The sequence below is a fragment of the Nannobrachium achirus genome, assembly GCF_963921795.1.
Source record: "Nannobrachium achirus genome assembly, chromosome: 3".
In the NCBI taxonomy this organism is placed as follows: Eukaryota; Metazoa; Chordata; class Actinopteri; order Myctophiformes; family Myctophidae; genus Nannobrachium; species Nannobrachium achirus.
In genome coordinates this window covers 45,514,523-45,531,539 of record NC_137812.1, presented here as the reverse complement: position 1 = coordinate 45,531,539, position 17,017 = coordinate 45,514,523, and the positions used below count along the sequence as shown (strand labels likewise).

The following is a 17,017-nucleotide window of genomic DNA, read 5'->3' as shown; positions in this document are numbered from 1 at the left end:
GTTTCTATGTCAGCAATCTGGCCAGCCATCATCAAAGAAAAGGTCCTTTTCACTTAACTGGAGCTCAGTTAGTCTGTTCTTGAGAGACTACTATGTCAGTGGTTCTCAAACCTTTTCATGTGAAGGACCCCCAAAATGATATGTATTTGGCCACGGACCCCCATCTCAAAATATCTAGTTCCAGGGACCACCCAGAAGCAAAATTTGAGTTACAAACGTTCGCTTTGAAAATACATATATTCAAAGATTTGCACGACTTTTTCAAAAATAGCAGATCTACAAGCTCGCAGCGCGGCACTCGGTGCCGCGCTGTGAGCTTGTATATCTGCTATTTTTCAGTAGTTAAAGCAGTCAATAATCGTAGGCCTAAATGGGTTAAAGCAGAAGAGCACTCATTTTCAACACTATACTACCGGTATGTCATTTATATACCTTAGACCTTGATTGTGTGTTAATAAGAACCCCCCCCCCTTGTGATCAGCGATGTATAGCTGCTGTAGCCTCGCTGCTAGAATGGGGAATTTGATCTCAAACCGAAATAAAATGATGACTTGCTTGACCCTTTTCAGCCAATTCAGTTACATTGTGTACCAGTATGTCTTGTGAAACAATATATAATCATATCATTATAAACTAAAAATATCTACTTGCTAAGAGATTATATTGTTTCGCACAGATATACAGAAATATTGCAAAATCCATTGCATCCACGTTTTTAGATTTGCAATTTCTGGCATCCGTTGCAAGTTTTTAGATCTGCTATTTTCGCCAAATGTTCACCTCAGGACACTTGGGTTCACGTGGTTAACCCATTTAGGCCTAAAATTATTGAATGCTTTAACCAGTGAAAAATAGCAGATATACAAGCTCACAGCGCGGCACTGAGTGCCGCGCTGCGAGCTTGTAGATCTGCTATTTTTTGAAAAAGTCGTGAAAATGTGTGCAAATCTTTGAATATATGTATTTTCAAAGCGAACGTTTGTAACTCAAATTTTGCTTCTGGGTGGTCCCTGGGACTAAATATTTTGAGATGGGGGTCCGTGGCCAAATAAATATCATTTTGGGGGTCCTTCACATGAAAAGGTTTGAGAACCACTGACATAGTAGTCTCTCAAGAACAGACTAACTGAGCTCCAGTTAAATGAAAAGGACCTTTTCTTTGATGATGGCTGGCCAGATTGTTGACATACAAACATCGGTTTTTCAAAAAATCTTAGAAGGATTCAAAAGACACTTATGTAATCGGGTCAAAAATCTAATTTTCACGATTTTTCAAAAATAGCAGATCTACAAGTTCGCAGCGCGGCACTCGGTGCCGCGCTGTGAGCTTGTATATCTGCTATTTTTCAATAGTTAAAGCATAAAATATTGCGTCATAATGTGTTCAGGCCTAAATGGGTTAAAGAGTCTCAAGACTAATTGTATTGGCAGTAGTAGTTGTGCAGTCGTACCTGAGTATGGGGTGAGGTCTTGGGGACACTGCACTGTGAGGGAAACAATGACACTGGCACAACCACCCTATGGAGGGACAGAGGCAAATAAATACAGAGCAATAACATGACTCACAGTGCACTGCATCTATTCATACAGACGGTAGGTGGATGGGGGTACGAGACAGAAAGGGGACTGAAAGAAAGCAAAGAATTTGAGAAATGCTTAATTATGAAAACAGCCAATCCACAAGCGCTCATTGCACCGTGATGAGACATGTTGAGAGCTTGTGGATCGGCTACAGTCAGTCGTACAATGAAGTATAAATTAGGCTTAGGTGTGTGTACCTTGGTTCCTAGCCCCACTCCACTCTTGAGCAGCTCACAGAGCCTGGGGACCAGTTCTCCCAGTACAGACACATCCAGATGCTGAAGACACTATACAAACACACAGAAGGGAGATATCTCAAAGCGCTTCCCAAGATGTATTCTGCACTTGATGTTTGCAAGGTTCTGTTTGAAATACCAACAAACTGGAAAATGATTTCATGTAACCTCAATTATAAAAATGGGTGCACTATAATAATACATTTTTACCATGTTTATGGTCTCCATCATGGGGGAGGACTTGGCAGCACTCAGCCTAGCTGCATCCATGGCACTCTGGGGGGAAAGCAAGAGTCAAAACAGATTAAAAAAAACTCCTGTAGTGATGACTCGAGGTGCTGCCAAACGACAATATAGCACAGGACGCTGATAGATTATTTTTACAGCCATCGGAAACACAAAACACAAACAACAGAGCAATACGTTTCATTTAAGGAAGATGTTAAGTTCACATAACACACAAAATGTAACGTGTGGGGGCTAACATGTGAAACGTCATCTAAAATGTTTTTAAACAAACACAGCATTTACAAAAAAGAACTAAGTTGTTATGTATGAGTAGTACTTTTCAAAAGTTGTTTGAAAAGTGCTACGGTATACTTGAGGGGACAGATTATCTCATGATGACAGCGGTTCACCACGGTCTCCAGGTTTACCTTCTCCTGCTCTGTGGCTCGGAGGCTGAGGTAGTTGAGGACCTGGGGCTCCAGGGTGCTCAGGGCCTCCAGCAGGGCTGGGATCAGCCGAGGGGTGTGAGGTTTCAGCCTGGCACCAGCCGTCTTACTCACCTTCACCAGGGTCTGGATGCTGAGGGAGGGAGAACGTTTAGAGGTTTTTTTAGATGGATCCCCATTAGCCTTGGCTTCTTGGGGTCCATAAAAGAGAATACAATACATAAGGCTGTCACGATTATGGCATTTTACATAACGATTAATTGTCATCAAATAATTGTGTTTTTATGATTTAATAGTGTATTTGTCGTTGTCGCTTGTCGTTCTGTTTGGCTTTTAGGCTTTGAAGTTGCACATGGCAACTAGAAGCAGTGCTCTTCCGAGCACAGGTCTCCACCAGGCCACACAAATCGGCCTGTTATAGCGCCACCATGAGGCTGATTTAAAAAATGTGGGGCAGAGGTTCTGAATTAGCATCCAGGGAGTGTGTGTGCTCAGTTTGGCAGCGATCGGGCCAACGGCGCCGGAGATTAGCTGGTAAAAACCAGGCCACACAAATCGGCCTGTTATAGCGCCACCATGAGGCTGATTTGAAAAATGTGGGGCAGAGGTTCTAGATTGGCATCCAGGGAGTGTGTGTGCTCAGTTTGGCAGCGATCGGGCCAACGGTGACTGAGATTAGCTGCTCACAAACTGCGAGGACGCACGCACGGACGGACGGACGGACGGACGGACGGACGCACGGACGCACGGACGGACGGAGGGGAAAACATACTCTCCCTCAGCCTTCGGCTGGTGGAGACAATTATGACACATAACTTACTAAAATATACAAAGAAATTATTGACATACATGTATTTGACAACTTTATACTTTATACTAAAGAACATTGATAGTGGAATTAGCCGATCTACAAGCTCACAACACGTCACGATGCGACGTGTTGAGAGCTTGTAGATCTGCTATTTCCACTACCTTTTGAATGTGTTTGAAACTATATTAACATTTCTCAACATAGAAACGATTAAGACTATTATGCGAAATAATTGCGATTACCTCAAATAATTGTGATTAGATGATTATGTAATAATTGTGACAGCCCTAACAATGCATGATACGGCATTTAGAACAACATAGAAATGAACAGCATCAAGTCCAAACAATTCCTAGTGTACTTACCCTACCAGTCAAAAGTTTGGACACAACTTCTCACACACATTGAATGTCTGCTATGTGTTTTGACTGGTAGGGTAGGTCACTGCATTTGAAACTTCCTAGAAAGGAAAATCATAGCATCATAAATGCAACACAAAGTGAGCCAGAGAGAGAGAGGTTCCAGAAAACAGGGAGGAAGATGGAGAGAGATGGCTATGAAGCGATATGACAGAAACCAACAGAAATGGAAGTGGAGGCTATACCTGAGTGCGCGGACCTCCGGAACGTTGCTGACAATGCCTTTGTCCAGCAGAGTTGGCAACATTACTGCTACAGTCCTCTGGGCTGCAGCGCCCGTGGATTCACACATGCGAGTACACACCTGTTACAGACAAAGAGAGAGTATTACATTTGTATCTGATTAGCCACCTAAGTCTTACTATAGACACACGTAAATACAAACATTGTCTTACCTTACTGAGTGTTTTCAGTGTTATGTCTGCAGCCTTCCTCACAGACTCCTGAAACACAGCCACACAACATGGTCAGTATATGATACATGTAATATCATATATAATATGTTATATCAATTTTTTATCTGTTAAATGTACTATTTTCTGTCAACACCAAATCTCTAATATTCCCCCAGAATATGGATGCTGGGGTTTAAGTGGTTAATGTATGGCTCAATTTTCTCTGAGTAGTAACATCTATGTGCAGGGAATACGGACCTTGATGTCATCCAGTACTCTGAACAGGGTCTCCCACATCTCTGCCAAGTGGTCAATGATGTCATCAGCCTGACGGCCACGGATCAGGTCGTTCAGGGCCAAGCAGCTGGGTGTGACAATTGTCAAAAAAAATCAAACCTCGGTTCGAAGTGGAGCGGTGAATTTGAGCAGCTGTACCCTATGTGAGTGAGTGAGTGAGTGAGTAAACTGTGCCTGTGAGTGAGTGGTGAGTGTGCCTGGCCTGCACAAAACAGCGCCCCTCCTTTAACTAGTGTGTTGTGTGTGGCCACTCAAGGTATTGCCAGGCTACGGACATGGCCAGCCAGCCACCCTCCCAGCCAGCCACCCAGCCAGCCACCCAGCCACCCACATACCCACGGACATACCTGTCTATTGGGAGCGCTTTCACCGCTCCAAAAAAAATAAATATATACTGTATATATGCTTACAACACAATGGTATTACTATATGCAGAGTTAAATTGTTTTGTCCTGCATTCAGGAGAATGCTTTGGCAAAGACTTTTTGTGTCCTCGAGTGTGTTGGGAATGGATTATAAAACTGCACCTGGATTCTCGTACTCTCCAGGTGTTACTGGTCAGGTTAGAGAGGACGTCCTGCAGAATCTCCTTCAGGTACCTATCCACCTGAAACACGTCGTCAGCACAAACTTTATTCAGAGTACATCAAGACCATGTGCAGGAATGTTATTATGTAAGGGAACACTGTTTTGTCAATGAGCGCGCGCAGTGGTTCTCCAAGCAGGGTCCAGGAGAGTGTTCTAAATCCACCCTTATAGGTCTGTAACTCTGTGAGGGTAACAAAAGCCCCTTTTCCACAGGCCCGACACCACACCACTCCACACCACACCGCCCACTTGTGCCAGGTTTTCCACTACAAGGACCTGGGTAGAGTGGTGTGAAGGTGGTACTAAACGTGGTACTAAAAAGTATCCACTCTAGAGTAGGTCTGAGCTAGGCCAAACGGGGCCAAACACTTCATAATGACTGATCACTCACTGACTTTTCATTTAGACCACCAGGATATAGTTGTAATACATGATAATAGGTTCTATTTAGTTGTGACCACTATTACAATCTATTATAGTGAATTATAATTATCATAGTAATACATTAATACTTTAAAGTGTATTATAATCACAGTTATAATCCATTATAGTGTATTATAAGTTAGGATAGTTGTAATACAAATTTATATTGTATTATAATCACAGTTAAAAGGGTCAATTTGTTTCTTACCGATAGGGGTACTTTTGTGTAATGGAAAATGTAGATATTTTTATGTGGTGTGGTGTGGTGTAGTGTAGTGTGGTGTGGTGTGGTGCTAAAGCTGCAGTCGAAAAGGGGCTATTAGCCAAATGGACCCTTGGACCCCGTTTCCCACAGGTCCATTTGGTTCCATTTGCACTCTCTCAGAGTTGTGGGCGTCCTTGAAATGAAAAAGGTTTGAGAAGCACTGAGTGTGTGTGTATTGTGCGTGTACTATATCTTCATCAGCTCCTACCAGGGTTTTGTCCTTGACCAGTGCGTCCCAGATGCTGGTCATGGCCTGGCGGATGGCAAGGTTTGGGTCAAACTGGTAGCGATAGAGTCGGGGGATCAGCTGGGGAAGGAAGGGAGTCAGCTGTTCTCCAGCTTTCGCAGCTATGATGTGGAACCCAAACGCTGCTCCCTGTAAAACACAGAGGACAGCAGGTGAGTCATGTTGAATGAACAGTTATAAGTACAGCCAGTATTAGTAACAAAAACTAAAATCCACATCCCATAAAGTCTAAATTATGTGGGCCTATTTTGAATGAAATATGTCATAATGTGTACGTCAAATCTAAATGAGCACTTGAAAATCTACTTCATTCCTATAGGCCTGACAGAAGTTGAAATTGTTGAAAAAGTACTAGTGTTAAAAGCACTACCTTTCCTTTTTTTGTTTCCGTGTTTATATTGAAACAAGCACACTAGTGATTGAGCACCTCATTCTGATATTCACATGATGAAAAGCAGTACCTTGCGGGAGTTCCACATGGCATGGTGATTGGCCAAGTTCATGAACTTGTAGACCAGATCTGGTTGGTTGAGGTCGCTGGCCAATGAGCAAAGCTCCTTGTATGTGGACAAGCCTTGTCTGCCATGAACCATGAGAAAAAATAATAATAAAATGGCGATCAACTACAGCCTCATGAGATGTACATAAAAATCACCCATTGAACATATTGACCAGGTAGCCAGTTTTCTCTACTGTTACCAAATATGCAAGTATGATATGAGATGAATAAGGTCAATTTAATGACTGGATTCTTATTCAAACTTTCTTGGTGTACATAAATGTGTTATTCACATTATATGGAATGGTAAGAAATGAATTCTGGTGGGAAATGACTGACCCGTCTGGTGCTTTCCCCAAAGCCTCCCCTTGGAACACCTCTGTGTCGCCTGATACGGCATGCTTCACTCTGTTTGGAAAGAAACCAACATTTGACATCACATCATTCCTCATCCCCCTTTGGAGTTGCGACTGGAAATTAGAGCCGGACAGATTTTGGGTTCGATGCTGGTCCTGACCTGAAGAAGATCCACAGTGGATCGAAACATTGTCAACTTTTTACCAAATGATTCTTTTACCGTTTGGTGTGCATGCTCTACCTCTTTAAAGTTACACCTTTTTAGACCAGCACCCACAGTCAATGTGCATTTCCTTTGACCAATATTTGTTACAAAGTTTGACATTTGACACAAAGTTTGACAAGTAATCTTTTGCTGCATTAGAGTTGCTACAACAAATAGCCACACTCTTCTGTCCTCTCCATCACCTCTTGCCAGTCATGAGTGTTTCCACCAGGGTGGACACCAGTTCCTGCTGGTCCCCTTCTCCTCCCATCTCGTAGACCAGGCCCAGACCTTTAGACGCCACATCCTGACTCAATTCTGAAGCAGAGGGCCAGAAAGAAGGCGCTTCAAAGTTTGTTTTGTTCTATGCATTTCACCAATGCCAACAATGGCAGAAATATAGTCGATTGTGGATTTCAGATTGGATCATCAATCTTACCATCAGGGTCTGAGAGAGTGGAGATGAACGCTGTCTGAATCTCCTTCAGGTTGGACTGGAAGACAGGAAAGAGTGCATAAAGCATGATGAATAAAAGGACCAGAGTGTGGTTGCCGACAGTTGCTGACTATATTCTACAGCAAGCTAACTGTCATGATGAAACTCGACCAATTGATTCCCTATTGATTCCCACTCCCATTGATTCCCTATTGATTCCCTATCCCTGCCATTTCCAATGGCAGCGGAAAAGGTAAAAGGGTACCCTAGAGGTCTATAAACGGTTCCCTAGGACATTATAATGTGTTGCCCTGTTGGTTTTGTGTTGCAACCACACTAACTAGAAAGATGCAATAGGAAATTGCAAGTGTGTTTGCCGACGTGAATATATGCTGCAGCAAGCCAACAGTCATGTGAAGCTGACCAATACTCTTTTTTTTTTTTTTTTCTATAATTTTTATCCCACAATTTTGTAACCCATTTTTTCACCCAGTGCTAATTGCCTATGTAATCCTGGGCTCTGCTCTCCCTCTGCCGCGCCAAGGGAGACAACGGACTGACCTCATGCTTCCTTCTATGCATGAGGAGTCCAAGTTGCTTCTTTTCACCTGACAGTGGAGATTTCCCTGGTTTGGACGTAGCGCGTGGAAGGAACACGTTATTCCAACCAGTTCCTTTCCCCTCCATCAGGCGCCCCGGCTGGCCAGGGGGAGGCATTATTGAGACCAGGATTACGTGCATGTTTTTGTGAGGGTATCAACCCTAGGAGACACGGGGAGAACATGCAAACTCCACACAGAAAGGCCCTATCGCCAACCCCACCTAGGGTGTGGGCGCTGATGACGCAGAGGAGGAACACGCCGCCAGCGCCCACAGCGTCCCCCGGCGGGAATCGAACCCAGGACCTTCTAGCTGTGAGGCGAAGCACTAACCACACCGCCACCGTGCCTCCTGAAGCTGACCAATACTCGAGCTAGCACTGCTCCCAAATGTTTTTCCACCAATTTCCAATTGCATCTGATTCAATGTAAGAACCCATTCACAAATAAAGTTTATCTAGAAGAACAAATAAAGTTTCCCCAGGACTACAGTGTGTTGCCCTGTTGGGCAACCACACTAACTAGAAAAGATGCGATTGGAAATTGCAAGTGTGGTAGTGTGGTTGCATATATTTATTGCCTGGATAGACAGAACGTCACCACTCCCCCATCTGTGACTGTATCAAGTACGTTATTTCCAGGTCCGTTTTACCTGGAAAGGGTTTAAATGGTACCCGATATGCAGCTTGGCAACATAAAAGTTGAATTGATCCCAGTGCATGACGGAGGATAATGTCACGATAAAATACAATCTCTACGATACGATTATTGTGAGTGTTTTTTAATCACGATAATAACGAATATGGTTCCATCCCTAGGGATAGCAGGGTTCATGTGGTTATAACCTCTGAGCTGGGTACCTTGATCTGCTTGTGATGGCTCAGCTTCCTGACCAGAGAGAGCAGCCAGATGCAGGCTGCTTGTCGGACATGTGGGTTCTGGCTGGGTATGTACGTTGACAGAATGGAGTTGAGGACCCACGGCACCACATCATTGTTCTTCACATCTGACACTGCACAGAAGAGAAAGAGTGTTCCTGAAACAACAGACCCTGTTCAGCTGCTAATTACTTAAAGGAGTAGTTCACCACTTTTCAACCTGTCTTCATATAATAGGTCCTCACTAATGTTCATAATAAAATAGCACAATTTGTTTCTATTAAGTCTAGGTCTCATAGGAGCGCTGTCAAATCCTACTACCGGTGACATCATCGTTTGACAAAAAAAAAGTAATAATATTTTTGAAAAAAAATATTTAGATTTTTATTATCACGAGAACAATGGCTTCCACTTTAACATTGCAACTTCTTCAGGAATAGAAAGCCTGCCGTTTCTATTAGCTTGCATTTCCCATTGATGATGTCACCGGTAGTAGGATTTGACCCACCCTCAGCTCTCCTATGAGACCGAAACTGAGTAGATTTTTTTTTTTGATATTTTATCATGAACATTAGTGAGGACCTATTATATGAAGATAGGTTGAAAAGTGGTGGAGTGCCCCTTTAACTCTGTGGCGTTCTTTGTTTTGTTTTTAAATACAAAGACTATCCCTTTTCACCAGGGCTGATGTGGCAGAATTTAATGCAGAAGTCTTCAACGTTTTCAGGCCAAGGACCCCTTAGTTGAGAGAGATGAAGCAGGGGCCCCCACAACTTTTTCATAGATCCCATATAGTTTCATCGTTTGACAGCACAATCATCAGTGTATTTTGAATTCATGTCAATTTGTGTTTTCAGATATTCAACCACTTGAACTGTCAATACTTAATAACCTTGACCTTGAACTCTGTACTTAGTGTGCTCCTTTTCCCCTCTACACCAAACCCGTGCCGAAAATAGCTGATCTACAAACTCACAACGCCTCGCGCTGCGAGGCGTTGTGAGCTTGTAGATCTGCTTTTTTTGGCTAAAGTTCTTAGGATATGGACGCTAGGATTCAAGTGGTTAATATAAAAAAGGAGAAAAAAGTTTCTATCACACAAAGACTTGGAGGACAGGCTTGGAGGACAGGCTGATTTACAGTGTGTACAATATTCTAAGTGCTGGTGTGAGACAGTTTTTACCTTGTGGTGGGCTATACTGATCCTCAGTGCAGGTCCACGGGTCCCTGGCGGCTCCAGAGCGGCTTCCTATGGCACCACTGGTGATGGCCTCTCCTACTGTAAACTGCAGCTCAACCTGCTTAGCCTGAGAGAGGGTTGCAAGTAGAGATGTGTGGAGTTATGTATGTTTGTTAGATATGAAATCAATGATACACTGTCACTCTATTGAGGCAAACACATTTGCTGTGGGCATTTGCTAAATGGTAAATGGTGCATTTATATAGCGCTTTTATCCAAAGCGCTTTACATAGATTGTGCATTACATTCACCTATTCACGCACACATTCATACACCGGTGGCGGAGGAAACCATGCAAGGCACCAACCTACTCACCGGGAGCAATTAGGGGTTCAGAGTCTTGCCCAAGGACTCTTCGACATTAACTCAGGGGGAGCCCGGATTCGAACTGGGAACCCTTCGGGAACCCTTCGTGCTCTAATAACGGTTTCTCTACCCCTGAGCTATGCCGCCCCAAATAAAGCAATAACAATGTCTGGATATAATAAACACAAGATAGTCCCCATGTAGAAAGTATTCATATAAAGAATTGAGGCCAAGTCTATGAAAACATCCTGTAATGGGGGCGTTGGACAGCTGAGGCTTGTCGATATGTGGCAAAAACACAACTGTTAAATCCTGTAGTGTGTAATGCACCATTATTTTTTATCTTGTGTGTGCATGTTTTAATATTATAGAGAAGAGAATCTTATGAGATTATGAGTGGTTCTTTAATGAGATTATCCTTGATGCAACCTGATTTCAAAATTGTTGTACTGTGCAGATGTCCAGTCTATCATACGAGTTGAAAACTGTACCTCCACAGAGTCCATGAGTCCCTGCAGTAGCCTCTTTTGATGTGGAAAGTCAACATCTCCCACAGGTAGGTATCCCAATGTCTGGATGGATCGCTCCTTCATCTGCACACATACAGACACGATCAGTATGTTTGAATAATGACATAAATGGAACAATACATCGACTTTTTTCCCTTCTTTATTTGTCAAAAATGACAAAGTAAATATAATATATTTACAGTATCTAGAATAAAAGAGCACATTTCCTGTACGGTTACCTTGGTGCTCTCCTTTCCAGAGGGGATGCGAGCCAAGAGGTTGTCTACGACGGCCAGTTTGGTGAAGCCCTCACCCTCTGAGGGGACCAATAGAGGCCCGTTGCGTCCAATTTCCCCCAGCGCTGTACATGCTGCTACTGCCAGTAATGCACTACTGCTATCCAGAAAGGAACCTGGAGACAGACACACACATTATGACTTGAAACAAACACAATTACATTCGCTCTAGTATTGGGTCCACATAGAGCATTTCAAATGAGCTAAATTCAATTTGAAATAATGGAAATCTCCATCAATAGGATTCATTATATCTGCAGTAAATTTACCTCAGATTCAGGGATGCTTGTATTTATGACAAATCATCATGTAATTAGGGCTGTCACGATTATGACATTTTACATGACGATTAATTCACATGGTAGATATGACACATAACCTAAATATACAAAGAAATTACTGACATATTTGACAACTATACTTAAAAAATAACAGCCAATCTACAAGCTCACAACGCATTGTGAGCTTGTAGATCTGCTATTTCCACTATTTTTGACTTTTTTTAAAACTTGGAAACGATTATGACGATTATGTCAAATAATTGCGATTAGACGATTATGTAGTAATTGTGACAGCCCTACATGTAATTACCGATTGTCTTGGTGGCCATGGCGACAAGCTCATCGTCCTCCTGGGGCGTGGTATTCATTTGCAGATCTATAGCTTTCTTCTTACTCATGTACCTGCCCACCATGTAGCCCAGTGCCATGATGGCCCCATGCTGAGTCTCGGGGCTCTAAAAGGTTCAATCAAACCCATAAAGATGAATATTTTTAGCATACAGTTAAACATATCAATGAATACAATGCTTATTGCTTCCCTAAGCCATTTCTGTTTGTGATGTGATCAGATCTGTACAGAGAATCAGAGATATTGCATGCGTACATGGTTGTCTTTAGTGATCTTGACCAGGTTGTGCACAGCAGTCTTCAGCTCATTCCCAGACATAGTGGAGACGACCACAGCATACAGTTGGGCTGCCAACTCCCTCATGTCCTCCTTGTTGGTGTTCATCAGACTCTGGCCAGGTAAGGAACATTCAGCATTAACCATAACCCATGTTGAGAACCACAGGATTATCGGAACTGATATTCATAGTTTTGCAATTGACTACATTGACAAGTGGATGATTCTCCCGAAAAGTTACTCAACCCAAGGAGACTTGAATTCATGGCTATCTTTTTGAGCGGTGGTAAACCGCTCCATAGAGTGGCTGGACGTGTGTCTGTAGCCACCTTTTCCTCAGCGTTTTGCCATAGCAGCCACCTTTCCTCAGTGTTTTGTCATAGCAATGTGTGTGTGTGTGTGTGTGTGTGTAGCCTGTATTACATCACCAATTACATCCTAGATGTAATTGGGTGTGATTTTTCCTCAGCGTTTTGCCATAGCAATGTGTGTGTGTGTGTAGCCTGTATTACATCACCAATTACATCCTAGACCTACTGTATATCCTAGTCTGAAGACGGTATGCAAGCACGACCACCGCTCACTTCACATTGGGTGTGATTTTTTTGTTTCTGTTGCATTCCTAAGCCAATAATTTGAAGAGGGAACAAAGCAGGCTCTTTGTGCATCCATACAGTATGGAACCACTGTTCCTTATCAAATTATTGGCTTAGGAATGCGACAAAAACAAAATAAAAATACGAAATAATATCCATGAATTCAAGGATGGGGTGAGTAATCAATAGATTCTTTTGTTTTTGTTCTACTCACTTTAATCCAGTCAATTTTGTCAACAAATCTTGGAGCCAACTTCTCTGGGCAGCCAGACACCACCTCTAGAAGACAGTACATAACTGGGATTCCTGTTGAAAGAACATAGACATAAATAAGTTCACAGAATAAAATGCTCTTTTCAGTATATATACTGTAACATGCTACATATGAATGTATATTGTATATATATATATACTGTATATAATGCCACATGCATTTCATGCACTTAATGTAGTACACCTACATTGTAGTACACCCCTATTTTCATCTTGTATGGATACTCTTGTACAGCTACGTCTCCAGTGTACACCAAACATAACCAATAAAATAAACAGAATAAAAGATGACTTTGCCTTACCTCCTATGGCAGACAGCAGCTGCTGCAGCAGGTCAATGTAGACATGTACAGGGTTGGACTCGCTGCCCTTGGACCCGGAGGACTGGCTTTCAGAGGTCAGCAGTGTGTGGACGTAGCGGCCGATGGCGGGTGCATCGTCCTGCATGTCTACCAGGCTTTTTGACATGGGTGTGGCGCCGGCACTGTAGGCTAGACACATCCTCAGGTATAGCAAGATCTGTGCCAAGTCACAGTGAGAGGCAAGGGAAGCAAGGGAAAGATGATAGGATGTATAAAATTTAGATACTCTCACACAGAAACTCTCGCAAAATCGGATAAGCGGCATGAGAATGTGAACATTTAACCAACATCAATATGCACAAAACCTGAGTGTGTGTGTGTCACGCAAAACTCGAGGACCATTCGACGATTTACTTCAAATGTGGCGTGTGGTGCAGAGACCTGAGGGTGTGTTATGCTGAGTGGGAATTCGGAGGCTTTCCAGAACCAGAAATGCACAAGTGTGTGTGTCTGTCTCTGTCTGTTTGTCTGTCTGTCTGTATCTCAGTAAGTGCCCGTTCGATCTTATATCAAAATTGTCTTAAGGGCCAGAACCGCTAAGGGCCAGAAAGTTGAATAAATATGGAGATATGGGGAAGTCATCAAAAACAGCCAGTTATTTTGATGACATCACTAAATAGGCAGTAAGTACTGATACATTGTGACCTATGGGCAAGGATACTTACTTACTGTACTTAGTTTCTGTGCAGTATAATAGAGCTGTATGTATCAATCATTTCTTCTTACCTCTCCAAATGCAGATGGGTTGAAGGGAAGTGTGGAGGTTCCAACGATGTACTTGGCTGGCGTTTTCATCCTCTGAACTGCCTGATAATGAGAAGATCAAAAGAGAGATGTGGGAAGATCTTTGAAGAAATGGTGGAGACAACTCTTAACCAGGGTGTTACTATAGCTGAAAGTACAGTATGTTAAAGGACAGAGGGAAAAAGGCTAATGCCCAATTTATACTGTACTTGGTTGCGCACCGGTGTCTAGCACTGAAAATAGTAGATCTACAAACTCTGTATGAGCTTGTAGATGGCCTATTTTCTGTGCACATCACCTGTTTCCAACAAAGTATAACTCAGGCTTAAGCTCCTAACCTTCTCCTGGATGTACGCCACCATCTCCGTGAAGGAAGGCATTGGTTTTTTTTCCTTCTCCGTGCTCTTGGTGTTAACAGCCCTCAGGACCTTTTGGGCCTCCGCAGACACCTCCTCTCTCCTGCAAGGCAGAGCACAAGTACTCCTCATCTACTAACCATAATACTAATGTAATTATGACCTATGAATTATGAAATAAACCAAAATTGCATTGACCTCTATTACTTTTCAGACCAGATAATATAGAATATAGTATTTTTCACATAACCAGCCTTTATTTGCCCTGGGTGAGGGAGTGATAAAAGGTAACACGTTTTTATTACCAAATAAAATGTGTAGGTGTAAAAAAAAACACCCAGGAATACATGGTGATGCTCTCACAGTTAGATAGCCTCGGGCAACCACGAATTACCTGGTGATCATATATTTATACATTTTTACGGATATTATTATGAATACGGTGGATTTCGTTTATTCTTCTGTATAGAATACGTTTGGGACTTACGGGTCTCCGGCAGCCAAAAGCAGCAGGTATCTAGAGCTCACATGATCAGGTGCAAACACTGTGCTAGCAAACTTCATGGCCACCTGACGAACCTGCACTTCGGGCTGACCAAAGATATAATGACACATTATCATCATACAATATATACATACAAAACAATATATACAGTACATATACAGAATAATACAAGCAATTCACATAATCCACAATAAATTCCAATTCAAAAGCGTTCGACTTAACTTGATAGTTATTTGTACCATTTAAAAAATCTCAAGTCTGCCTACCTTCCCTATGTATGCGGCCACCAGGGCCTCCATCAGAGTGAGCAGTGCCCCCTGCAGGTTGGCATATGCCCCTACCATCATGGACAGAGCTTCCTGAATGGCCAGACGAACGTCCGACTCCTCCTGGAGACGTTTATTAGGAAATACCAAAGTCAGACATCCCCTTTACCTTACTCAAATATTACACACAAAAAGGATCATATACTAAGGGGGCGTTGTGATATACTAGGTTAAATGTGCTGATTATATTGTGTTGCAGTTCCAAGATGAAAACCTGATTCTCATGACATGCATCTTTAACCCACCTTGCACATGGACTCAAAGAATTGCTGGACTAATGCTATATCCTTTGTGAACAGCTGGGGCATGCGGCTAAGTGAGAGGGAGCAGAAAATGACACAAATCATCAAGTCTCATCCCACCAGGCTGACCCATTTCAAGAACAATACAATTAGTGTTTCACTGATACCTTGATAGCTTCCCAACAGCAGAGTATGCAACACACAGCAACTTGGGATCCTGCAAAGTTATTTCAACAGTTACGACATCAACTGTTACACTATGAAAAAATATAATTAATATAAATATAAACGTGTTGTGGAACGGGCAGACAGATTTTACCTCCTTGTATTCGTTAATGAGCTTGGTAAGACCATTGAGCAGCATCAAGCCCAGAGGTTTGTTGGTGTCAGGACATCTGAAACAGAGAGGGAATTGCCAAATATTACAATTTAGAATTGAATAACTACGTGTAACTTTGTGGAGAATCTGGAGATTCCCCAGGATATTTCCAGAGAACAGACAACTTTTTCTTACACCATGCAGATGTGATGCACAAATTGTAGAGTGAGAGACAACAGTTTGTTGTTGGTGTTGGCTCCAAACAGACCATCATACACAACCTGAGAGGAACCCAAGGAAAGTGGTTATAATTTACATGGCAGAAAGGTAATAAGGCAGACAAAATAAATGCACAAAACTACAGAAGCATTCAGAGCATTCAATTCCCTTGGGGAACGTAATTTTGTCTCAAGGTGAGCATAAACATGCCTATGCACGCACATGCGCACGCACGCACGCACACACACACACACACACACACACACACATGCCTATGCACGCACACTAACCTGTATATTGGCAGGGAAGCATTCTGCTGCTAGACGTGACCGTAGAAGATGTGGCAGGATCTTGAGTTTGACTCTGGTGCTCACTGGCTCATGTTTCAGCTCTTGCTTCACAGTGGCCCCCTAGAACATCCACACGTACATAGTGCATTCTATAAAACTATATTCAAACCACATGAAAGTTACCTTTGAATACGGTGACAATGAGCTGAGAACAATGAGAAGAGTTACAGACCTTAGTTTTTAGAGGAATATCTCCCAGGTAGACCTTGTACATCTTGTTGATGATCGAAGGATTGTTCCAATCAATGAGGCTAGAAAATAAATAGATATAGTACATTGGCCATGATTTCATCATAACTTTATCCATTTACACTATGACATAATTTAACTAACTACGGTACATTCATTGTGCAGAATGTGCACCTTAGCAAACCATAATGATTCTTATCTTGAGGATTGTTGATCCCTTAACCAGTGTGATAGAAATCTCTTGGACACAATTTATTAGACTAAAAAGAATACTGAACCAGGATCACATCACAGATCCCATGACGTTATGATAAAACCTACATAAGCAAATGTATTTTAGGATTTATTATTGAATTTATCTCAGTGTCA

At 42.4% G+C, this 17,017-nt stretch overlaps 1 protein-coding gene across 2 annotated transcripts in view; it reads right to left on the bottom strand.

Annotated features, from left to right (window-relative positions):
- ecpas (Ecm29 proteasome adaptor and scaffold) overlaps positions 1–17,017 on the bottom strand; it is a 33,771-nt gene that overhangs the window by 8,523 nt on the left and 8,231 nt on the right. The window contains exons 8-38 of one of the 2 annotated variants that reach the window (XM_080721667.1): positions 16,632–16,710; positions 16,400–16,519; positions 16,086–16,171; positions 15,891–15,966; positions 15,739–15,788; positions 15,575–15,641; positions 15,270–15,392; positions 14,986–15,089; positions 14,481–14,601; positions 14,125–14,205; positions 13,339–13,555; positions 12,978–13,069; positions 12,147–12,281; positions 11,853–11,997; positions 11,205–11,377; positions 10,948–11,049; positions 10,094–10,217; positions 8,893–9,044; positions 7,437–7,491; positions 7,201–7,315; positions 6,775–6,843; positions 6,398–6,515; positions 5,898–6,065; positions 4,941–5,020; positions 4,375–4,480; positions 4,117–4,164; positions 3,907–4,025; positions 2,474–2,624; positions 2,028–2,093; positions 1,779–1,868; positions 1,452–1,518 (exon numbers count right to left, since the gene is read on the bottom strand). In XM_080721667.1, the coding sequence (XP_080577793.1) occupies positions 1,452–1,518; positions 1,779–1,868; positions 2,028–2,093; positions 2,474–2,624; positions 3,907–4,025; positions 4,117–4,164; positions 4,375–4,480; positions 4,941–5,020; positions 5,898–6,065; positions 6,398–6,515; positions 6,775–6,843; positions 7,201–7,315; positions 7,437–7,491; positions 8,893–9,044; positions 10,094–10,217; positions 10,948–11,049; positions 11,205–11,377; positions 11,853–11,997; positions 12,147–12,281; positions 12,978–13,069; positions 13,339–13,555; positions 14,125–14,205; positions 14,481–14,601; positions 14,986–15,089; positions 15,270–15,392; positions 15,575–15,641; positions 15,739–15,788; positions 15,891–15,966; positions 16,086–16,171; positions 16,400–16,519; positions 16,632–16,710 (3,299 nt within the window). The remainder of the gene's footprint in view (positions 1–1,451; positions 1,519–1,778; positions 1,869–2,027; positions 2,094–2,473; positions 2,625–3,906; positions 4,026–4,116; positions 4,165–4,374; positions 4,481–4,940; positions 5,021–5,897; positions 6,066–6,397; positions 6,516–6,774; positions 6,844–7,200; positions 7,316–7,436; positions 7,492–8,892; positions 9,045–10,093; positions 10,218–10,947; positions 11,050–11,204; positions 11,378–11,852; positions 11,998–12,146; positions 12,282–12,977; positions 13,070–13,338; positions 13,556–14,124; positions 14,206–14,480; positions 14,602–14,985; positions 15,090–15,269; positions 15,393–15,574; positions 15,642–15,738; positions 15,789–15,890; positions 15,967–16,085; positions 16,172–16,399; positions 16,520–16,631; positions 16,711–17,017) is intronic. The other variant, XM_080721668.1, reaches the window with a different exon arrangement.